This window comes from Sphaerodactylus townsendi, linkage group LG07 (assembly GCF_021028975.2).
Source record: "Sphaerodactylus townsendi isolate TG3544 linkage group LG07, MPM_Stown_v2.3, whole genome shotgun sequence".
NCBI lineage: Eukaryota > Metazoa > Chordata > Lepidosauria > Squamata > Sphaerodactylidae > Sphaerodactylus > Sphaerodactylus townsendi.
The window spans coordinates 78397963-78423000 of record NC_059431.1 but is presented as its reverse complement, the minus strand read 5'-3'; the positions used below and the strand labels follow the sequence as shown (position 1 = coordinate 78423000).

The following is a 25038-nucleotide window of genomic DNA, read 5'->3' as shown; positions in this document are numbered from 1 at the left end:
GTAAAGCTTGCACAGGTGGAGAAGATAAACTCCAGAACCAAGCACATGAATGTAAAACATCATCTCATGAGAAATATGTGTGAAGAAAGGCTTGCTGATTTGCAGTATTGTCGTAATGCTTGCAGATATCTTCACCAAGCCCTTACCTGGAGACAATTTTGAAAGTCTACATAAAAATATTAATTTTGTGGACTTTGTATACAAGACTTTGAGAAGGGGTGATGGAAGTAACAATGTCTAGCATGCAAAAGAACTGAGAGGCCGACCCAGCAGGGGGCAGGCAAGTGGTCAGCTAGATACCAGCCCTTCTGTCCTTTTGTGTCACCTCTTGCCTGTCTTTAAACTGACATTCTCAGGTGTTATTTCCTCCTCCTCAGAAGTATCTCTCTCATTCCTTCCTTAGCTAGCAAGGTAGCTGTAAGCTATCCCTGACTGCCAGTTCTCCTATATGAAACGTAGTCTCCTAATGAGCATTTACTTCTTATTTTTAATCAGGGGGTCTGCTGCTTCTATGCACAATTAGTACCTCCGCCAACAGAACATACTCCTCAAAACTCACAGCTATGTTCTGCTGAACCCCAATAATTATGCAGCACAACTTTCAAATAATCATAGGGCCCCATCCATTTCAGTTGTCCTGACTTCCATTAATAAAAGCAGGTTCATTTGTGCTAGCTGCAGATCTGGACTTCAATCCATAAGGGCTACCTCTCTTGAAATTACAAATGACATATGAAGCTGAAGATCATAATCTGAGTTTATTTTTCCCCTAGAGTCCTTAGCATGCTACATTAACCTGACAATGTTTAATCATGTGTTCATGTTTCACAAGACAGTCTCATGCAACTCATAACTGTAATTGACTTTACACTGACATTATACATGTTTTCATCTAGCTGTGTGAAAAGAATAGCTTAGAGGTGTCTCTAAAAAGTGTCCATGTTCTAACAGTACATGAGCAGTTCACTCTAATCAATCTCTTCAGTAGCTCTTGGTTTTTAACACCGGAATGATTATTGTCATAAAGTCAGCAAGGTCCGTTTAGTCCATTTGCCACAGAGTTATTTGCTTTTTAAAATGTCATGTATCCTGAGGAGTCCTCTCTTTGAACACTGCATTCAAGTACAATATTTTTTTAACCTTCCTGGTTGTCTAAAAAGGCAATGCTTTTGTTCCATTTTGAATCTTCCACAGTCCTAGGTTCCTCACAACTATGCTTAAAATGAATCTTTTTTTCCTGTCATTGTAATAAACATTCAGCACTACAGTCATGAAACAGTAGCTATTTGGCATTTTCCAGTGAAGTGCAAGAAATAAAATAAGTTAGGTCTTTATTGCTAAAGGACAGTAACAAGCAGAATCACTTTTTACAAGGGCATAATTCCTTCCTCTTGATGCCCAGCAGTTCCACTACATCACAAAATGTCAGATGTGTTCTAGGAAGATGTGTTCAGTATTCTTGAGTCTGAGGAGTCAGATCTTTCATCATAATCATCTTCTGTATAAATAGGTTGTTTTGACACAATTGGACATCCGTCATCAGGGATTGAGATCCTGGGGTCATCTGTTGGGCGTGTAGGAAGGACAGGAGAACTTCGGAAGACACTGGTAGAATTAGTTGAGAAAGGACTGACATACTGAGACCTCAGTTGATATTGTTGCTGCAGAGTCATAGTGTTCCACAACGTCACATCATTAGGAAGAAATGGACTGGACTGGTTTCTTGCCAAAGTATTCCTCAGCATCAGTGGATACCGGGGTGGCTGGGGGAATGGATGCTGTAAGGGAACGGCCAGTGGATTTGGCACAACATTACTAGTATCAGCAGAAAATCTCAGGGTATCTGGAACTCTAAAGGCAGATCCTACAGACCATTTTGAGGAAGAAATAGGATAAGAACTCAGTGTGTGTTCAAAAAGGTGGCCATTTGAAGGCAAAACTAGACCTTCCAAATCAGCTGAAGTTCTGTCACCGACAGCTACCGAAGACCGGCTAGACAGAAGGACCTCAACCGCACTCACCAGGTCACCCCCGCAGCCTTTCAAGATTAATTCAAGCACAGTTGGTTTTTGGTTGGGGAAGATCTTTTTTAACACTTCAAGGGGTGGTCGGTTGGCTTTCAAGCCAAAAGGCAGAGAAACTGTACCCAATGGACCTTCAATCAGGAGATGATTTTGCTCTGGCTGATACTTGGGGCTCTCAGGTCTGCTGTCGCTGCTTCCGCTATTCTTCTGGACTGCATAACCACCTTCATCCACAGAAACAATTTCAGGGCTTGCAGGAGTGAAGCTGCTCTTGGCCTTCGCCACATCTGGGGAACTCCTTTGATCTGCATCTTTGTCACTGTAAGTCTCAGTGCTATCAGCTCCACTGGTATCACCCAACCGTTCATCGGTCATATCTGTAAAAGAGAGCAAGCTCGAGTTAACACTTGCAATTAGCACAAGAACACTTGTATTTTTATTTTTTAATTTATTTTACTTCATTCATACACACCTTTCCCCCAAACAGAACCCAAACTGGTTAACAACATTCTCTGCTTCTTCATTTATGCTCACAACAACCCCGTGAGGTAGGCTAGATTGAGAGTGTGTGACTGTCAAACTTTGTGCATGAGAATGAATGTCAAATTAGGAGTAACACAATGCACACATTTCTCTTTTAATTTACACAATTTAATATTTGCAGTATATTTCCCTTAATATGACAGGCATTAAAAGAAGGTTTGTTCCATGTTCCAGAAAGCGTAGAACAAGTTGTTCTTACAACAGAGTCAGATTACAGGCTTATCTGCCCCACAACAATGGCAGCAGTTCTTTGGGTCTTTCTCAGATCTGTCACTTCTAATTAGAAATGGCAGGGACTGAACCTGTGACTTTTCAAAGGGCGAAGCGTGTGCCTTGGGGCTGAGTTGTAGCCAGGACTTGTGCAGTGTCTACACTTTAACAAATTAACACAGCAGCATATAAAATGGCCGCCTGAACTAGACTTGGGTGATCACAGATATAGAGACAAAAATATGCTGCTATGTTTGGCATTCCCCATACCTATCATTGCAGTTTACTACCCTGTACCACAGCAGTATCTTTTTATCTAATTGTGAAATATGTCTAATTCTCCAATCTGTGGATCTTTAAAACAAGAGACTGGAGCTATGAACAAACAAGTGGGATATTTCTACAAACTTTGCACAGAAATCTGGAAAAGAAAGAAGCAGTGCCAGTAGCTTTGAGAAATTTATGCCCTCAGTGGCCAGGCAACCACATAACTTTCAAGACTTGATTTCTGTCAGTAAAAGGAAGGGGAGGGACAGCATTTTCTGGGCTGTTTTGGCCTTTGAAGGAGGTCTCATCAGAGCAACTACCCAGCAACTTGCTACCATGTGGCTTTCATGACACACCCAGGCTGGCTGTTTGCTACTGTTCAGTAGTAGCCACCCCACAAAAGCCAGTGTGATGCAGTAGTTAGAGTTTCAGCTTAGAATCCGGGAAACCCAGACAGTGACAAAGGGTGGGGAAATTGTGCCCATGCCCCCGCTCCTGTCCCTGCCCCTGACACATGACTGCAATTATGGCACTCGGGGTGAGCCATCCCAAATATCCCCATTGCAGCTCCACTTCTGAACTCAGGTTCAAATCACCACTCTGCCACGGAAGCTTACTGGCTGACCTTTGGCCAGTTTCATGTTCTCAGCCTAATAAGATGGAACCGAGGAGAATGCTTTGGCTCCTTGTTGTGGAGAAAGGCAAGGTATAAATTAAATAGTAAATATTGCTGAAGATGAGGGAATGTATAACCAGTAGGTAGGTTAGTAAGTAAGAATGAGAGAAAAAAGTAAGGCAAGGCAAGCATTTGAGGATTGTCAAGAAGAGAAAAAGACGAAATAATATGGGAAAGGGTATATAGGGAGAAATTAGTTGCCCTCCACAAATCCTTGTGAATGATCTACTGTCCAGCGGTTCTGGCCTGGCAGTTGACACCATGTAAGTGAACCATAGTTCTCTTGTAAAGGCTGACAAGAGCACTGGAGTATCTTGGGGGCAAAGGGGTTGTGGGGGGGGGGCATTTTGGCCACCCGCCCTTCTCCCTCCTTTCCCCCTCCAAAGGCCTGAAGATATGCCATTGCACACACTGCTGGCTCTCTCCTGGTGCCACCTGTAGTGCTGTCATCACTGGCCACCTACTCTCTGCTTGGCGTGTCTACCATGTAGGTGATCAGCAGCAGCTGAGCTTCCACTCCAGATAGAGTGGGCAATGGGATCATGCTGAAGCCGAGATCCGGAACATTCCTCCCCAACCCCACATATGATGTCTGGTCTGTGGATGCCTGCAATGGCATTGAGTAGTGGACTCAAAGGATATTATTGCTGCTGCTACCAGGCAGGCTGGGGGTGGGGGTGCCAGCAGTTGGCAGGCCACAGGAGCTGGAGCATGGGATGGTGACAGCAGTTGCTGCTGTTCCTGCAACTGCCTTGAGCAAAAGGAAGAAGGCATCCATCTCCCTTCTTCCCAGGTAACCTTTTGTTTGGGCAGCTCCAACTAAGAAGTTAACAAGCGGAGCAGCAGATGGGGGGGGGGGGGGAGCGAGTCCAGACTGAGGGAGCACGTTTTCGGTTCTTGTCCTGAGTGCCATTTTAGGTAGGTATGCCACTGGCCAAGAGGAGGGAAAGCTGAAGACAGGTGGCAGCTAAAGGTAGGTTGGCTGGTGGATGGGAAGAAGAGAAGAAATCAAGAAAAACTTTCAAGGAAAGGAAAGAGAAAATGCTGAGGAAGGGAGAAATGATATTCCCATCACTGCAAGTCCTTGAGGGTCCCCTACTTGTTATCCTATAATTCAGAAATCATTCCTGATAAACGCATTCACCTTTTTAGAGTGAGTTGACTAGCAAGACTGAAATTGACTAGCAGTTGACTAGCAAGACTGAAACTGCAAATCAGTGATGTTGGAAGACTTCCAACAGATTGTTTCACTCTCCTCAACTATAAACCAAGAATGACTAGTCTTTGAATAAGTTTAACTGATGTGATAGATATTACAGTGAGTTGCTGATTGGGTTAAGTTTTTGTGAAACTTTATTGCTTCTCTTATCCAACTGTGGCATTTTCCATTTTTTTTAAAAAAAAATTAGCTTCTAAAGTACATGTTGAACTTTAGGACTTCAGTTTTATCTTAACATAATTTTAATATTTAATATTTTCAAAAAGATTTTACTAAATAACTGAGTGTTCATAGTACACAGCACAACTGTCCATGTTACACAGAACTGTTCCTCAAGTTAGTTCAAGAAAAAAAAATTAAGGGAAGTAATAGATGTGTCTGAGAGTCCCTGGCATTAAGTCGTAGTTCTCCTTTGTCTTAGAGGATTTTTGTTTCAGTCTTAAGATAAAAATTGACAAAGTCATCAAACACTTAATGAGAACTTGTGATAGTGATAGGAAAATATGTGAATTCACATACAGCATTGATATCTGTACAGCATAATGGAAAAATGCCATGTTTGTTTGTTTTTGAATAACAAGTTATATTGCAAATGTTCCTTATGGAAGCATTACTCTAACCAGAGTACACAGTTCTTCATTGAAAGTGGAAGGTGGTCCAAGCTTAACCTTATTTAAAAATCACACTGATCAAAGTGTCAGGGAGGGAGAAGCTTTGCTGTTACATTTTAAAAAATGAATTCTGAATTTCACATGAGCCTTAGATGAACAGTGCTCCCCTCTTCAGAAAAGCCTCATACTTCCTAAAATAGAACAAGTGAAAAATAAAAATGTTGGCCATGATTGCCATATTTGTTAATTTTATTCTATTTGTTTGACATCCCAATCCAGAGGCTGGGGGGGGGGGGGGCAGGGATGGCTGGCTCTGTTGCAGCACTGTCCTGCCGCCTCCAGAGGGCTTTTCAGCAGTGCAGGGAGACAAAAAAAACCCTCCCTGCCACTGGAGAGCCTTCCATTGGGCTCAATGGACTTACACCACCCCAAAGGGTGGTGTAATTTGCAGGCCTGAGCCACAGCATAATTGGAGAGAAAGTCGGGGTGGAAGATGACAAACATTGGCTCCACCCCTGGTCATACCTTCAGAATGCCCCTGCTTTGCCAGTGGGACCTCCAGAGGCCAGAAACACAGACACGATGCTCTGCATCACATCCAGGAGGACCGTGGTGGCAAGCTGCCAGCAGATTTACCCTCCACTGGGGTTAGTGTCTCAAAGAGAGCAAATCCACTGGCACAGCCCCACACCATCTCCAGACTTTGCTTCATACACACACACACACACACACACACACACGAATGGGGCCACAAAACATTTACAATCTGCCTTTCCACTCAATTAAGGGTCACAAAGGCAGCGAACAATTCAAACAAGATTAAAAGCACATAAAATATATTTATAAAACAATTTTAAAAAGTAAAACTAAATACTCAAACTGAAAGAAAGATCAGTGGGAGAATGCCAGACAGAACAGATAAGTCTTCATCCACTGATGGAAGACTATGAAAGAAGGGGAGGAAACTCCATAGTTTTGATGCCGCAATCAAGAAAGCCCTTCTGTCTAGTTTCAGATGGCAGACACACATGAAGCAGAGTCTGCAAAAATGACAGTAGTAGTTTGGTAAGTTCACATGGAGTTGATGGTTCCTAAGACATGTTGACCCCAAGCCAAAATGGCTTTACAGGTTAATAGCAGCACCATTAATAGGACTGGAAGAAAACTGGGAGAATGTAGCTAGAACAAGACTGGACTGAAATGTCTCCAACCCAGTTTGGAATCCATAAACAGGTCCTCCAAAGCAGAGTGACATCTTTTGAAGTAATACAAATGTTAGAAATAGTAATTTCCAACTGACAAGGTGATCCAGCAGGGGGAGGGGGGGAATGATCAGCTAGATAGGGCTTTAAGGCACCCTTTTGTGCACCTCTTGTCTGTCCTTAGACTGATACTCTTAAATCTAATCCACCTCTTTTTGGAAATTAAGTACAGACTCTCTCCCCAACTAGCAAAGTAGCAGCAAGCTATCTGTCCCCTCTTTCCTGTCCTAAATGTAATTTCCTGAAAAACTTGCATTTTGAAATCCTTTTAATCAGTGTGTTAACACTTCTCTGTGCAGAAATCTGTTGACAATAAAATACTGGAGTTATAGATTTCTGACGTAATTGCTTCTTAGTTCAGATTAGAAGGCCCACACACTTCCAAACTTGTAACCTTGCTGGAACCACAGTGTGAATAAAGTGGCCAAGTGGCAGAGGGGGAAAAAGAATCTTCACTCTTTAATAGAGACTTCACATGTGGTAAAAGGGGAAATGAAACTTGGCATGGCGCTAAGTAACATCACCTGGAAATTGCTGCAGGTTAGACTGATATTATAGGGCCAGCAAGTGATCTCAAGTTTAAAAGCTGGCAGCCCGAAGCCTGAATAACATAATGCCCAACAGACCTAATCCTTCATCTCTGATTTCTTGGGGAGGAGAAGACAAGCAACCAGACTGCTCCTATCTTTGAGAAGCACCAGCCAAGCTGGAGGGAGAGCTGGGGAGGGGGGAAGGGGGGTTATGAGATTGATGAAGATCTGCTCCGCCCCTCCTCCCATAAAGCTGTTAAGCAGAAAGTGCTGACTAGCTGGCAGGGAAGAATTTCTCATCAATGCTCTTTGATTGTATTTTGCAAACAAAATGCCTGTTGCCTGGTAACATTTCACTTGAGCCTGACCTTCTCCAAAAGTTATTGCTATCAGATTCGATTTACACTGTCCTCCTGTGATTACTGTAATCTTTTAAACCAAGAAGTTCATATATCAGTAAGGGGAAAAAGTGTGTAAGTCAATAGTGCTTCTATCCATCAGATTTATAAGCTTTCTGCTGCTAAAAGAAGGGAGGGTGCTTTTCAGGTTCTTTCCCTACTAAAGCAGCCTGGAATCGCTAGTTGTTTCTCGCCTTAAGCAGCAGCTAACCCAGAGATCAGTGAAGCCCTTGTTTGGGATGCCTTGCTTACACATGAATGTCCACCCATGTACACACAAGACGCACAAATAAATATAGCGACTCTCATAAGACAGTTAAAGGTCTGTGACTGGAGTTCACTGAAGACAGCATCAAGCAGCAATGAGGGCAGACAATGCACTTCCCAGAGCTAAGTCGCTTCCACAGCTCAATGAAGGATGGAAATTGGCAAGGAACTGGGAAACTGACAGTAGGATTACTGAACAAGCAATGGGTGTGATGCAGTTAAGAACATTTAAATCCCACTGATTTCAATAGGAGAGAGTCAAACAGCTACTTAAATGTCTCCCACTGAAATGAGATTTAACTGCGCTGGATGCTGGCCAAAGTGATTAAGGTGTTAGTCTCAATGAAGTCAATTAAGAAAGAAACGTTGCAAAGAGCTCCCTTCAAGTATAGAGCAGTTATTGCTCTTGAGAGCAATTATACACTTCCTTGGAGTAATATGCTATACATATAGTCCAGTATGCAAACTATTTAAAGAATGGACTTTGATTTAAGCAAATTTTTGTAACATTGCTTAGAACTAATTCTAATTCTTTGAGGGTTCAGTTTTCATGATACTGTGCAGTCTAAGCAAATTTTCTGGCTGCTAACCCAAACATTTTTACCCATGTTCAACTGAAATCCATTAAACATACTTCTAGTTACACCCAGTGGTGTGATTCAAAAATTTTAGTAACAGGTTCCAATGGTGGTGGGATTCAAACAGTGGCGTAGCACCAATGGGGCTGGGCGGGGCATGACGGGGCCGTGGCCAGTCATTACGGGGGGGGGCATTCCTGGGCAGGGCGCGCACGCCCCAGGTGCAGTTCCCCTTCGCCCTGCCTCTAGATTTAAATAATGACTGTTTAAAGTATTAAATGTAAGGAATTCCATAGACGCAGAAATAAAAGGCTTTGGTAGTGAAAGTCCATTTATTAAGACATCTTAGAAAGCTCAAGTACACGCAGTGGCAGGAATGACACTTCCCGCCAGAAGCACAGGTTATAATACCAGTCACCCCATCCTCCCTTCCTGATTCCCATGGGAACGGAGACTTCATCTCCCGCGCAAAGATAAAGTCTCCGCCGATGCATCTGGCCCATCGCCCGGGCTGTGGAATGCACTCAAGGTTACTTCAGCATCAACACCATTGAATCCTTTACACTCTGCCTCCCCTAAAGAAGACCCCTTCCCCCCAGGTTTATGCGGAAAGGCGCGGTGGAAAGCAGAAATAAGGGTGGGGGCTTCAATGTTTTCGGAATAAACCCATTGATTATACCCAGAGGAATATCCCACCCAAGAAACTAAATATTGCAAGCGGTTGCGATTAAAGCGAGAGTCCAGGATAGCGTCAATTTCGTAGTGCTTGTGGCCATCAATAATAGTCGGAGGGGGCCTCTCCGGCGGGTCGTGCCAGGCATCGGAAGCGGGAGCCTCCTTGAGCAAGCTGGAATGGAAGACAGGATGGATGTTACTAAGAGAGTTAGGCAAATCTAAGCGGGCAGTGACATCATTAATCACTTTAGTAATTTGAAAAGGTCCCACAAATCTCTTGCCAAGTTTGGAAAATTTATGCACGTCTCTGAGATTTTTTGTAGATAAATACACCCAGGAGCCCACACGCAGAGGGAAATCTGAGCGGTGTTTATCCGCTTGCAGTTTTTGGGAGTCCTTTGCTTGCTGTAAGGCGGTCTGGACCGACTTCCATCCCTCGGCCAGGGATGAAATCCATTGTTGGAATTCTGGGGGGTCCAACGCTGCTGCGGGTAGTTGTGGTAACGGCGGGAAGGAGCGACCAGACACAATTTCAAAGGGGGTTTTCTTAGTACTACTATGAACCGCATTATTGTAGGCGTATTCCGCAAACGGAATAAGCTCGCACCAATTGTCTTGGTGGTAGTTGGTGTAACAACGTAAATACTGCTCTAGGGTTCTGTTCGTTCTCTCCGTCTCGCCGTCACTTTGAACGTGGTAGGGGGCGGCGACGGCCGGGGCGGCTCCCAACAATCCCAAAAACGCTTTCCAGAACTTTGAGATGAATTGGGGGCCGCGGTCGGAGACCACCTTAACGGGGGCGGAATGGAGACGGTAAACATGTTGAATAAACAGCCGTGCCAACTTAGGAGCAGAGGGGATGGAAGCACATGGAATAAAGTGGGCTTGCTTAGAGAATAAGTCTACCACCACCCATAAAACCGTGTTGCCATGACTTTCGGGCAAATCTGTAATGAAATCCATGGAGATGACTTCCCAAGGGCGGGAAGCTACCGGGAGAGGTTTCAACAGTCCATGGGGCTTTCCCGGGATGGTTTTGGCTTCTGCACAAACCGAGCAGCCTTTAATGTAAGCCTCAATGTCTTTGCGCATTGTGCGCCACCAGAACTGCCGGCGGGCTAAGTGCAGAGTTTTCAAAAAGCCAAAATGTCCAGCCGAACGGGCATCGTGGCAAGCTTCAAGAACTTGCTTGCGGAGGGGGGGAGGCACGTACCAACATTCCCCCCTCCGCCAAACTCCATTCTCCAAACGCAATTGGGAGTCCCCTTCAGCCGCTGGGGGCTCATGCAGCCCCGCCTCCTCCAATTCCCGCAGGAAAGGAGAGACGAGACTGGGAACGGGGGGTGGAGGGGAGGCGGACGTTTGAGATCGGGTGACAGCCAACCCCAACTGGGAGGGGGAAAGAACGGTGCGTGGAATGTCTCGCAAGGCAGCTCCACCCCCCTCCCCGGGTAGGCGCGAGAGCGCGTCAGCCAGTTTGTTGGTTTTCCCAGGAAAAAAATGGACTGTAAATGAGAAACGAGAAAAGAAATCGGCCCAACGAAGTTGTTTTGCGGACATCTTGAGGGGGGTGGAAAGAGCTGCCAGGTTTTTATGATCCGACCAAACTTGAAAAGGGTGCTTAGCCCCCTCCAGCCAGTGGCGCCAAGTGGAGAGTGCTGCTTTGATGGCCGCAGTCTCCTTGTCTCCCACAGTCCAGTTGAGTTCGGCACCAGAGAATTTTTTAGACAAATAAGCACACGGAACCAGTCTACCATCTTTATTTTTCTGCAACAGGGCTGCCCCGAGTGCTTTGTCCGAGGCGTCCACGTGAACCACAAACGGGAGATCTGGGTCGGGGTGCTTTAGGATAGGTTCGGTGGTAAACGCAGATTTTAATAGTTGAAAGGCTGTTTGACATTCCTCAGACCAGAGAAGGGGGGCCCCGGGCTTGGCGGACAGTGAATCTTTACCCTTAGTGCGTAAGAGGTCTGTGAGAGGGAGAGTCAGTTCAGCAAATTGGGGTATAAAATCACGATAGAAATTAGCAAAACCAAGAAACGACTGGAGTTCTTTGCGGTTGGTGGGGGCAGGCCATTGGAGGACTGCATCAATTTTAGCAGGATCCATTTTTAAGCCCTCGGGCGAGATCCGGTAACCCAAATAGTCAATGGAGGTCTGATGAAAACAGCATTTGGAGAGTTTGGCAAAGAGAGAGTTGTCAAGCAAGCGTTTCAATACCTCTCGGACCAACATTTCATGCTCTTCTATAGTTTGCGAGTAAATTAAAACGTCATCTAAATATACAACAACTCCCTTGTACAGTAAATCATGGAGAACTTCGTTGATAAGGGCCATGAAAGCTCCGGGGGCCCCACTTAACCCGAATGGCATTATTAAATATTCAAACTGTCCAAACTTTGTATTAAACGCAGTCAGGTGTTCATATCCTTCAGCAATTCTGACTCTGTAGTAAGCTTCTCTCAAGTCTAATTTAGTAAAAATGCGTCCTTTGCCGAGTGCATCTAAAAGGTCCTTGATCAAAGGCAAAGGATATTTATTGGACAGGGAGACCGCATTGAGACCTCGATAATCTGTGCAAAGCCGTAAAGACCCATCTTTCTTTTTGACAAACAAAACGGGAGCAGCGTGTGTGTGTTTGGTAGCCCGCCGTATGAAACCGCGAGCAAGGTTCTTGTCTAAGAAAGCACGAAGTTCCTTCTCCTCATTGGGACTCATGCGGTAGATTCTACCCTTGGGCAGTTGCGCCCCTGGTTGTATGACAATTTTACAGTCAGTGTCTCTGTGGGGTGGCAATTGATCGCATTCCTGCTCCTGAAAAACTCTGGCTAGATCCTGATATGCAGGTGGGATGTCAATAGAATCGGGAGCAATCACTGAGGAAGCCAGAGAGGGGGGAGTGTCAGGAGACGTTGGATTTTCTTCCCAATTCATATGTTCACCGCAGGGAGGGTCAGTGAATTCTAGGATCCTTTCTTTCCAAATGAATTTTGGTTCATGTAACAACAACCAAGGCATGCCCAAAACTATGGAGTGTTTGGCCACTGGCGCTAAAATGAAACTAATTTTCTCCCAATGGTCGGCGCAACGGAGGAGAACCGGCTGTGTTTTGAATTGGGCCGGTCCTTCGTTTCCGAGGGGGCTGCCGTCCATTTGGGTGAATGGTATGGGCTTAGCCAGGGGAATTCGGTCCAGACCTAGCTCCTCTGCCACCTGGGGCCGCATTAAGCAGTGGGAGCAGCCGGAATCCACAAGGGCCGAGGCTATAATGCGAGTGTGTTTAGCGGGGTTGGCCAGAAATGCTTGAACAGTAATGGGAGCGCTGCCTTCACTCACCGCGTCAGGAGTCGGGCCCATGTCCATGGGGGCTGAAGAAAGACAGACAGCTGCTTCCCCCTCCTCTGGGTCGCCTTCGGTCACCGCTTTAGACGAGCCAGTGGGAGGCGGTCCTGACCTGCGTGGTGGTTTGGCAGACGGAGTACGCGAAGCTGGAGCGGTTGGTTTTTGCTTCTTGGGACAGTTGGCGGCTAGATGACCTGGCCCTCCGCAGTAAAGACACAACCCAAGTCGGCGACGGCGTTCAGAGGTGGTTTCGGTAGAAGCGGCTGGGCTTGACTTGGTGGGCACGGTAGTGGTTTTCGGGCGTGGGCGGCCTCCTTGACGAGCGTATTCCAAACGAGACGCCACTTGAGACCCCAACTGGATCCAATCTGCAATGGTACGAGGAACCCGGATTAAAAACACAGTTTCACGTAGCTTGCTATCCACAGCATCCGAGAAGTATTCGCATCTCATGCGTTCAGGCCACTCAGGAGGAAGTCGAGCAGCCGCTGCACGAAATTCACGGACAAATTCTGCAAACGGGCGGTTGCCTTGCTGGATGGTTTTGATGGTGCGGATAGCTTCATTCTCGGCGCCTGGATCTTGAAAGCGCGCTCTCAAAGCTTGGAGGAATGCGGGCACTGTGCGAGAGTCCTCATCCTGCAAATCCAAAACAGTCACGAACCAGTCGGCTGCCGCCCCATCTAGGACTGAGCCGATGTCCCGTATTTTTTCGCGTTCAGACCGGTAGAGATCATCATAGTCTTCCAAGTGGGCATTGAGTTGCAAGATGAAGTAGGGAAGTTTGGAAGCGGTCCCATCAAAACGGGCTGGTATCGGGGGCCGAAAGTAGCCCCGTTCGACGGCTCTTGGCGCCTGCTGGGGAGGTGGTTGCGCTGGCTGAGCAGGTTGGGCAGGCGGCTGTTGTACAGGGGGGGCTGGAATCGGGGGCGCTGGCGGTGCCGCTGGCATTTGGGTGGCAGGACCCAGGTACGTGGCCCCCCTGGCACCGGCATGATCAGTAACAGCATAGGTTCCAACTTGCGGCCCTCTGGTCTGCTGCCTCCTTAGTTCCCTCTCCAAAGCAGCCAGCTCCCTCTCCTTGCGAGCCAATGCATCTTGGTGCGCATGCAAAGCAGCTTTTTCTCGCCCTAACTTAAGCAGTTCGTCCCGTTTAAGGGCTTCAGTGAGTTCACTTTGCGTGCGCAGAGCCTGAACGCTTTCGCGTTGCCGTTGTAAATCCAGTCTGGACTGTTCCAGGACTTTATCATGGACTGACAGATTCTGGGCATATTGCCGTTGGAGCGCGTCTTTGGCACGGTCCAACTCGAGCTGGACTTCTTTGCGTTGCTGTTCCCGGTCCCTCTGCAGGGTTTCGCGCTCTTGCTGCAACTGTGCCCGTTCCTCCTCCCATAGCTGGCGTTCACGGTTCCATGCCGCTTGGGCATCTCGAAGTCGCCCTACTTCCTCATCCCAGTCTTCTCTCGATGGGAGAGGAAACCGGTCCGGCTGGGAATGCAGGCTTTCTTCAGACTCTTCGTCATCAGGAAGCGAGCCCTCGGAGACCCCGTAGCCGCCGTAGCCACCGGTGGCTCCCCGAGGCACCTCAGGTGCGGTCGCCGGACCGGGATGGGGGGGGTCCGATTGGGAAGCGGTACGGATACCCCTCCCAATTCCAGGTTGAGTCCCGGTGTCCTTTGGACGGGCCCCAGTGCTGTGCCACGGTGGTTCCTTGGGAGCATCACCAAAATACGAGTCCAGGAATCGTTCAATGGATTCCTGGGTTGCCGCATGAAAGGTGGTCAAGCCCGTCTCCTCCATGACAGGTTGCATCTGAGGTTTGTAATCCACACGAGAACGGGTAGAGATCCGTTCCACAGGCGCTCGATCCATGGACAGCGCCCCAAACGACTCATGGAAGTCCCCATCGTCGTCGTCACGTCCCTCGTTCCAACGGAGTAAAGGAAGACTCGTGCTGATACGAGGACGGGAAAGAGCCACCAGCGAGGCCCGTTCTCCTGCCGGTTTCTCTAGATCCAGAAGGGAAAGGTCGGAGCCCTCTTTGGGGGCTACCGCACCTTCCGCAGTAACATTCAACCTCTCCATCGCAAGACAAGAGGTCCACTGCACAAGAATATAGATGAATTAGGATTCCTGCCACAATGTAAGGAATTCCATAGACGCAGAAATAAAAGGCTTTGGTAGTGAAAGTCCATTTATTAAGACATCTTAGAAAGCTCAAGTACACGCAGTGGCAGGAATGACACTTCCCGCCAGAAGCACAGGTTATAATACCAGTCACCCCATCCTCCCTTCCTGATTCCCATGGGAACGGAGACTTCATCTCCCGCGCAAAGATAAAGTCTCCGCCGATGCATCTGGCCCATCGCCCGGGCTGTGGAATGCACTCAAGGTTACTTCAGCATCAACACCATTGAATCCTTTACATTAAAAAAGCAATATACTGTATGGTAGTGTATTATTTCTTTTTTATATAATGATATTGATTGATTTTAAATAATAACATAAGTAAGGAGAGAAACCAAAAACTGTTTACAATTGTTAACATATTACAAACATATCTAATTGTCCATCTCTCGCAACCCCCCCAACTAAAACATCCTATATTGCCTCCCTCCTTCCCATATTTCCCTCCCTCCCTACTTTCTACTTCCCCTTCAGATTCCTATAACTACTTTATCTATTCCACTTGAAAGAAAACTAACAGAGGGAGAGATCCAAAATCCTTAATCTAAAAGAGTAGTTTAAACTCCTCTCTTTCCAAAATAAATTTCAAGGGGAAAAAAGAAAATGAAAAATCTTTACCTATAATACTTTTCCAACCTTTATACCAATGAACAAAAAAACCAGAATTACTATATATTGTATTATTTCGTACAGTTCATATACACATAGGGAGGTGCCATGGGTCGCCTGTAGGGCGATTTTGCATCCCCCACTTGACGAGATTTGTTGTACCCAGGGACAGAGATTACCCCCTTGTCCCTAGTGGAGTTAATCATTAATAACCGGTTGTCCGAACTGAGAAAATTTTACTGAGAAAATTTTAGTAACCGGTTCTACCGAATAGGTGCGAATAAGCTGCATCCCACCTCTGGTTACACCTGAATTCTGCACCTGCTGTGTTGGAATGAAATTCCTCTATTGTCAGAATCACAGAGTACAACTTTTGAATAAGTAACTCCTACAAGGCAAGTTTGTTTTGAACTTAAGTACTTCGCCTTGTCTGGTATTCTCAGTACCATATCTATACCTTTTGTAAAACAAAGTTTCAAATAAGTACACCAAAAGGAACTGGAAAGAGCAATTTTTTCGACATTCCACTTCTCCCTTTGAGCCCATAGCAATGACTTCTGGAAACCTGTCTTCTGGGTATATAACAAAGGTAAGAACAGGGGACTTAAATATATATATATATTTGTGGTGTAGTGGTTAAGAGCATGTGAATTCTAATATATTAGAATTCACCTGCTCTTAACCACTACACCACACTGACAAAAAGGATAATTGGTTTTGTGCCCTTGTTCTAGAGCAGGGGTAGGGAACCTGCGGCTCTCCAGATGTTCAGGAACTACAATTCCCATCAGCCTCTGTCAGCATGGCCAATTGGCCATGCTGGTAGGGGCTGATGGGAATTGTAGTTCCTGAACATCTGGAGAGCCGCAGGTTCCCTACCCCTGTTCTAGAGGAATGAGCAGAGTTAAGGGGGGGACGTGTTTTTTCACGCAGTGACATGACAAGAGTATCATGATAGTCTTGTCCTAGAAGCTTGGTTTTCAGATATCTGTATGGGGTAAGAAAGCATAATGAATCCAATGATAAGCCGATAGTATCAATTTTTTTTCTCAGTTAGCTGCAACCATCTAGACACCACAGAGTCAGAGAGCATCAAGAACAGTAAACTGGAGTGATCCTGTAAATAATGGATATGCAGCCAGTATTTAAAAGTTTTCAACCAGGCCATTGATTCATAGGATATCTGCCCAAGTTCTAGACACAGGGCCATGTATGGAACGCAATTTGGGAAACTCATGGTTTTATGAAAAAAGTGGGACTGGAGTGTATTTAGGTTTGATTTGCAGCTTCAGTCCAAATCGATGCACCATAAAGGAACTGAAATCCACATTTGGAATTAAACACTTTTTAATGCAGATGGTACATATTGATGGCAGGAGTTAAAGAAAAAGCGCTGAACTGCAGAAGCACTATTATTGACTGCGACAAGGGCCAGTTTTCTGTGTACTACCCATTTGAGGTTAAAACCAAAAATAATGCCCAGTATTTGTATTGTTTAACCTGCTCTATAGATCTTTTATTAATAATCCAGGTGTGTCTTCTGAATCGTCTAGTAGGGTAGAATTCCGAGCAGGAATTGTTCTTCAGATAAAATTAGAAGCTATCAGTCTTCTTCAGCATGGCCAATTGGCCATGCTGAAAGGGGCTGATGGGAATTGTAGTTCCTGAACATCTGGAGAGCCGCAGGTTCCCTACCCCTGGTCTAGAGAATACCAATATTTTTTATTTCTCGTGGTTTATTTCAAGCTAATTTACCTTACAATATTCAGCACACTGGTTCATAAGATGCACAATGCCAACTTTAGTGCGTCATAAAAGAACAGCATTGTCTGCATACAATAAAGTTGGAACATGTTTTGAACAAGTTTAGGAGCATGACGATCAACCTTCAGAAGGGCTGGATTGCTAAGAAAAATATGAAACATAATGGGGGGCAATATACAGCCTTGTTTAACACCCTTGATAGTAGATATGTTGTGTGTAAGGGCAGTGGTGGGATTCAGCAGGTTCGCACCACTTCGGCAGAACCGATTGTTAAAATGGTGCTTGTAAACAATCAGTTGTTAAATTATTTGAATCCCACCACCAGAACCGGTTGTTAAATCATTTGAAAGGGCCCCATTTGTTGGACACCCCTGATCTAGTGAAATATGTGAAGCCTGAATACCATAGAGTAAATACTCTATTTATGGAAATACCATAGAATACTATGGAAATACCATAGAGCAAATAGAGTAAATACCCTATTTACTAACTGCCATAATTATTTAGTATTATTTGTTAAAGTGGCCTGATATAATTGATTCCACTGATGTTCAATATGATCTTTATGTTTCTGTTGGACTCTCTTAGCCCTATGGGGCAGAGTGGCATATATGTTTGAGTGGCATATACATTTGATGAAATAAATAAATAAGACTAAACTTTTATTTTAGTCAAGAAATGTTGCTAAGTAGCTCCCTATTAATGAGTACACTCTATAGAGTGACTGAATAAGACTGTTATGTGCAATGCAGTGATGGTCAAACCATCTTCTGCTCCATTTGCTGGCATTAGACTGTTGAATAAAGAGTCTGTGGCTTTCTGACATTAATTGTTCAAAGAAATATACTCCCAATTCCAGGGTAGCTGCACACATTATGTCATCTTTTAGTTTTGATATTATGTGGGATCTAGGAAGTACTTCTGTGGCAGCGGCCACAGAATTTTATGAAACTTGGCTTTGGAAAAATGATCCTCACAAGCCTTTACCTCATTTGAAAAGATTAGGAGTAATGGTAAATGATCACGGAGTAATAAATCCCCAATACTAAGAGTAGTAACAAACTGGCGTAAGTACAGTGACACTAAAATATAGACAATCACGCTAGAACCCTGAGAGGTTACCCAGGTGCTTGTTTAAAATTGTCTGCAGTCCAAAAAAACACTTAGGCATGTCAGTAATTCTGATTTGAAACTCCCCCCCCCCCCCCGCAATTCGAAATCAGTTCCCCCTTAAATTTTGACTGCAATCAAATATAGTTCAAACAGTAATAAACTGGGAAAAGAGCTGTTCCCGTTCAATTTTACTGGGTGGGTGCTAACTCCCCAAGGAGAAGTGAAAGAATTAAATGGTGTCCTACAATTATCCTGCAATGATATCCGTTACTTTTTAGTTCGGGGTTTTTTAAGCTACACTCAGTGAGTTTGGTTTCCAGAGATGGTCTCCGAAGGAAATGCGCAGGCTTCAGCAGGTTTAAATCCCTTCCTCTGAATACACAGAAGACTACTGTTTTATTTCATTTTTTTGTCCCCTAACAAATCTGGGCATCCTCCCCATATGCATTGTGGACACAAAATATCGTGACTAAACACTGGGAATGATTAACACTGTAGTGCCCCTGAGAAAAAAAGGGGGGAGGCTTTCTTGCCGCTTTAGATTCTCCCGTGGCCTCTAAATCCCTACAGAAAAGAGCCCTTCCGATCCCTACAATTATTCTGCAGCATTTCTACTCACAGATGCTGAGTCAGCTCAAGTGCCGTGCAGGGGTTAGTGTCCTCGAAAGTGGGAGTGGGAGATGTAGATTCGAATCCCCTCCTGTCTGGGAAGGTTTGGCCTGTCCCTCTCCAGTCTAAACTACCCCACAGGGCTGTCGAAGGTAAAGGAGAGGAGAGTGCTGTGGTTATCCGTGTTTGAGTCCCACTGAGAGGAAAAGCTGGCTATAAAGATCTACATTTTTAGAAGTCCACTGGTTCCAGTTGGTTTAAGTTGCTCTGTGGTTCTGATTAAAATCAGGGCCTTCCAAGAGTTAGCCGCAACAGCCCTAGGCTATGCCCCCAGGCGATGGCTCCATTCATGTGCAGTGGGGGCTCAAGGGAGAGGAGGAACCGGCCCCAACAGCAGTTGATTGCAGTTACATGATTGCCCTCCCAGATCTCCATGAATTTTCTGGACCCAGAGTTGGAAACCCCGTACATGTGGGCAACGCCTGCTCCGCCCTTCCCTCTCGGCTACTCCATGTGTTGCTCTCAGGCTTTCTGTCCCGCCTCACTCCCATTGGCATCAGCCAGGCTGGTGAATCGCTCGCTGGCTGCTTGGGAGGAAAGAACCCAGGAAAATACCTGATCCTGGGTTAGATGGAATGCTTCATTGGGAAAGTTCTGCTTTTTTTTTTTACAGGGGAAGGTATTCCACAGCCTCCCCAACAATAATTGGAGCCCACCCTGTACTTGACATACTTTGGTCACTGTTCTAAAAATAGACCATGACAGAAAGGCTGAAAGGTGAAATCAAACATTTTACAGTCATTTGTGCATAGGAATTTGTTCATAGTTTTTTTTAGTCCCGCCCTCCAACAGTCTGAGGAACAGTGCACTGGCCCCTTGTTTAAAAAGTTTGGGGACCCCTGCTAAAGAGCCTTTAGGAAAGAAACATTGCCAGGGGGTCGCACTGCCTTGCCGCACCGGACTCGGAGGTGTCCAAGAGCGCACCCCACCAGGCTCGGACTCTCCGCCCAGTCCTTCCCGAACCCTCTGGACTCGAAAGCCCACGGAAAAAGGATTCTCTGCCTCCGATTTATCAAGGAAGCCCAAGATCTGGCAAGGAAGCGCCGCGGTTTTAAGAGAGCCAAGATCGAATCGACTCCAAAAACGGAACGGAAATATCGCTGAGAAGTCACAATCCACCAGGATCTGTCCATACAAACGCTGACACACACACACACACACACACACACACACACACACACGCTTTAGTGTAGGCGCTACTTCCGGAGTAGTCGGCTTTTCAAAATAAACTCAGAGACATTGGGGGGAGGGGGGGGTGTCTTACTTTCTGTGGAGCCTGAGACGGATTCCCAAGCGAGATCCAAGCAAGCGTGTTTGATTCTGCATTCAATCGAAATTCTGCCATCTTTCCGTCCGCCTGAAAGAGTGCTTGTTTCCAAGTGCGCAGCCCTATAGGATCAGGGGCATGCACCGGATTAAAGGCAGTGAGTCCGAACTGAATGGTAGTCAAGCAGGCAGAATCTCTCGCCAAAGCCCAACCGGCCACCTGAAATGCGGCAGATCCTTTCCTAAAGCGTTTAGCTGGATCGGGGCTTCATGGGACCTCGAGGGAAGGGGGGTGGTCCAGCTGCGCGGCTTTATTCTGTGCCTGTTTTAATCCGATGTGAAGGGGCTCCATCGAGCCCGTGGGAATTTAGGCCACAGAACTCCTTTTTGAATCTGGAAGCGACTTCCTTCCAAGTCTGTGCCTAAGATTTTAGCGTGGTGGTGGAAAGGGGCCCTCAAGTCAGAGTTGAGTTGGGGCGAACTTGTAGGGTTTTTCTAGGCAAGAGGCGTTGCTGGAGGGGGGGGGGAGGTGCCGTTGCCAGCCGCCCTTTGGGCTGAGAGAGTTGCGAGGGAGAGGCGCCTGGCCCAAGGTCACCCAGCAGGGGGATCGAGCCCGCTTCTCCGCCTCCCTTAAGCCCTTTAAGATTTAAGTACCTCTTGTAGAAAGGATTAAAATGTCAGTACAATAAACAAGTTTTTAAAGGTATTCCTTGTCCTACGCTCAGAGTTTGTTTCAAAAACCAAAAACAAAATAAAAGATCGAGCCAAACGCCTTCATCTCGCAGAGGTGCAAACGGGGCCCTCCCGAAAATACGCCGCTCGGGCCTCGCCTCTCGGACGCAGCGGGCACATTGTCTGGGGCCCCGATCCTGAGGGATCTCAACAGGTGCCGCCTAGCCTTACACCAAGGAGAGCCGGGCGCGCCGCCATGCAGCCCAGCAGCCCAGAGCCGGTTTGGCAACGAAAGGACCCCCCCCCCCTTTGGGGCCAAGAGCAGAAGGGGCCGCGACGGTCCAGGATCAGGGGCCGAACCGGCTGCCGCGGCTTTTAGCAATCGCGTTAATCCCGCAGGAGGGGGGGGGGGTGAGAGGGAGAAACAGGATCCCGCAGGAGGGAACCGCAGCCGCTCCCTTGCCCCCCCCCCGCCCGTGGAAAGGACTCCCTGGACTCCGCTCCCCCGCCTTGAAGGAGAGGCTGCTCTGGAATAACCCTGAAAATGTGTCCTTCGCCATGGAATAAAGTTCGTGGATTCAAAGCCTAGGAGTTGACGTGGGTTTCAGTGTCCACGGAAGTACTTAGCAGCCCCCTCCCTCGGGTGGGGAGGAAAGAGGCGCTTGATGTGACCTCCTCTGGCTCCAAACACTGGCCCGGGGCTCGGAGTCAATCACAGACGTATTTTTCTGACGGCAGGGCTCCCCGTCGCCAGCTATTCCAGTCGCCCTCATGCCCACTTATGCTCGCTCCCTATCATGTACGCCTGCAAGCACGGGCAGATTTACCTAAAAGGAGAAGGAAGCTCAGGGGGGCTTCACGTCTGGTAAAGAAGCAAACGATCCCGACGTATCCTCAGATCTCTGCTTCAAAGGGACAGAGGCCCGTCTGGAAAAGCCACGTTAAGAGTCGTCGCTGGGACTTCAGGAGCGAAGTGTTTATCCCGGAACCTCCTCTGGCTCCTGGATCAGGAGCACGAATAAGATTAGTAGCCTCTGTTCTCATAAAGAGAAATTATGAAGGAACGTGTGTGTTTCAATAGGCTAGAGAGGCATAACGAATCCGGACTCAGCCGTTTGTTTGTTTGTTTGTTTGTTTGTTTGTTTGTTTGTTTGTTTGTTTGTTTGTTTGTTTGTTTGTTTGTTTGTTTGTTTGGAGTTTGTGCCGGGAAAGCTACAATCATCAGAAGCTTTTAAATAAATGAATTTCTGACGCACCTGCCCATTGGACGCGGGTGTGAACCCAACGCTTGGCACTCATTTTACGTCCCACAGGTTTACTAAAAAGACGTTTTCTCACGAACTTCCCAGGCCCTGCCGCCTCTCAAACGTCGGGAATAAGTCAAGGAGAAGTCAAGGCGCTCTGGGTGAACTGGCCTTGAAAAGACAGCATTAAACAAAGGCACGAGTCGGCACAGACGCAGAGGATGGGCCAAGATCATTACTGACTATGTGGCTAAGCCAAGAGACTAGTTGCGTGGAAAACCAGAGACAACACCCTCTCCGCCTTCTTGAAATACTGATTTTGCTCAGGATTGTTGTAAAAAGCTGAGTTGATATCATCCGCGTAAGACCGGCACTGGCACCAAACAAAAGGAGCAACCCCCCCCCCAGCTCTTCCCTTTTTCCAACCCCCCCCCCCCAACTCTTCCCTTTTTCCAAACCAAAGTAAAAATAATTTTATAGAAGCACTTTCAACGTAGATTCTTCCGTAGGGCTCAAGACCAAAGTGGTTCCTCCCATAGTCTAGTGAAGTCGAATACCTTATCTCATTTGGATGCAAATTATTTCTAGCCCTGTTTGTTTCAATTGCTCATCTCTGCTCCCCCCCCCCCTCATGAAAACAATATTTCGCAAAGCACCTCGACAAGAGAAGCAAACTGGAATCAGGCCCCACACCCCAGGACGGGGCTCTCTACCTGGCCGCCTTCTGCATTCCCACAGAGAGCTTCCCCCCACCCCCCGCGCGGGCCCTGGAGGCAGCAACGACCCCCTTGGGACCCTGTGACTGAGGGAATTCCCCTCTGACCGCTGCCGGAGATTCGGGCCCGTGACACGAAAGTCGCGACGGAGCAAAGAAGGCGCACTGCACTGGGCAGGGCAGGCAGACCACGTCAAAATCGCCCCCCCCCCCCATCTCCTACACATCTTCCCTCGGAGGTAAACCCCAGGGAGTCCAAATAGAATCGGGCTCCAAAACTCGCAACATTTAGCCCAGGACCAGTTTTGTGAGTCGTCTAGGGGCCTGAGGCGTGTTGCTGCTTCAGAGTAACCGACGGGCTGCTCCTCTGGGGTGACTCCCAGGGAACTGTGGCCTGAACTGGGTCTCAGCGGCCCGCTCCCCCTCCCATTTGTGTTTGGACCAACACACAAGCAAGCAGCACCAGTCATGGCAGCGTCTCCGACTCCCGGGCAAACTGGATCAGTTGGAAGAGCCCGACGCCCCGACGACTGGGACGAAAGAGGCACTTTAAAAGCCTTGCCTGCAGGCGAGGTCCAGCCCGAGCTGCCAGCGCCCCTGGTCGACCCTTTTCAGGAGTGCAACGCGACTTGGCCGCATTTCTTATAAAGTTTTTTGGGAGGGGGGAGGGAGGTTCGAGCATTTCAGTTTGACGGGCGCGGCCCTCGAGAAGGAGGGAAGCTCCGGAGCAGAAGCGAGAGAAAAGGACAGCAGCCCCACGGAAGCAAATAGACGTCCCCCTTCCCCGGCAGGCGCTTCGTACTCTGTCCCACCCACCCCCCTCACTTCCCAGCAGGGTGGGAAGATCTGGCTGGAGTGCCACGCCCGCCGAGATCCCCCTCCCGGCTCGCCTCACCCGTTTTACCCGCCCTCCGGGGCCAGCCTGCAGGGTCTCTCCGGCACCGGGCCACAGGCGCCCCCTCCCCCGCTCGCCCCGGGGCACCCACCTGCTTTTGCCAGCTGGACGGCGGCGGGCTGCTCGGAAGCCCAGCGCAGGGCCGCGGCGGCGGCGGCACTCAGCTCCATGGGGGGCCGGTGCGGGGCGGCGGGTCCGTCGGGCGGGCCGGGAGGGGCGGCGGCAGCGGCGTGTCCGGGCTGCGTGGGGGCGGCGGCGGCGGCGGCGGCGGGCAGGGAGCGGAGGGCGTCCGGGATGAGGCTCTCGAGGCTCTCGTTGGCCTGCTGGCGGCGCAGCGCCACCTGGGCGGCCATGACGCGCTGCCGCTCGATGATGAGGATGCACTTCTCGCAGGTGCAGTCCTTGAAGCGGCAGTAGCGCTTGTGGCCTTTCAGCCACGACAGCACCCCGTGGTTGCGGCACCGCGCGCACTTGGGTGTCCGCTGTAGGGGCGCCCGGGCCGGCTGCGCCACCGGACCCCCCATGTACAGGTAGGGCGAGCCGTAGCCGTTCATGGCGCCCGGGGCAGGCGGCGGCGGCGGCGGCAGCAGCAGCAAGAGCCCCCGGCTGCCAGCCGCATCCCGCCCCCTGGACGTCCCTCCGCCGGCAGGACGACGACGTCGCCTGTGGCGCACCCACGAGCAGCGCCCCCCACCCGGGCACTCCGCCCGCCTCGCCCGCACGGCCCGACTGCAGCCTGGCCGACCCAAGACTGGAGAGCTCGCTTCCGAGTCTCCCCTCCTCGCCGGGGGCGGCGCCTCAGCAGTCGCCCGCCCCCCGCCCGCGCAAGTTGCTCCTGGCAGGCAGCAGGGGGGAGGGCCGATCTGGCCGCGGGGTGACCCTCCTTTCCTTTCTTGCAGTGGGAAAAAAGGGGAGCGGAGTTGGACAAGTTCAGGCCTCCCCAGGAACCCGGGCGCTCCTCCTCCCCGCCAGAGAGGCGCGCTGCCGCCTTCGCTGCAACACGTGTCCCAAGCGCCCAAAGCCCCGCTGACACGGGCGGGGGTGGGGATGCACGTCGAAGCCCTTAGCCCGGCCGTGGGGGAGGGGGGGCGAAGTAGCCCCGCCGGCTGCTGCAGTCGAACTCGGCCCCAGCACGCACGCCCCGGGGGCCACTGGAGGGCCAGTGCGGGGCCATTGGCTGGGCTCCTCGCCAACTTTGAGGCGCAGCGATTGGAGGAGACGCGCACGGTCTCGACTTCCTCCGGCTCAGCTCGCAGCCTGGCGCGGCGCGGGGGGCGGGGGGGGGGCTGGGGTGGAGGCAGA

At 48.6% G+C, this 25038-nt stretch overlaps 1 protein-coding gene across 1 annotated transcript; it reads right to left on the bottom strand.

Moving 5' to 3' along the window:
• Window positions 1-739: 739 nt before the first annotated feature.
• Window positions 740-24506, bottom strand: DMRT3 (doublesex and mab-3 related transcription factor 3). The gene is made up of 2 exons (XM_048504723.1): window positions 23828-24506; window positions 740-2401 (listed from the first exon to the last, which is right to left on the bottom strand). Exons 1-2 carry the CDS (start codon window positions 24288-24290, stop codon window positions 1437-1439), a joined length of 1428 nt encoding a protein of 475 aa, XP_048360680.1. The 5' UTR covers window positions 24291-24506; the 3' UTR covers window positions 740-1436.
• Between the last annotated feature and the right edge of the window lie 532 nt (window positions 24507-25038).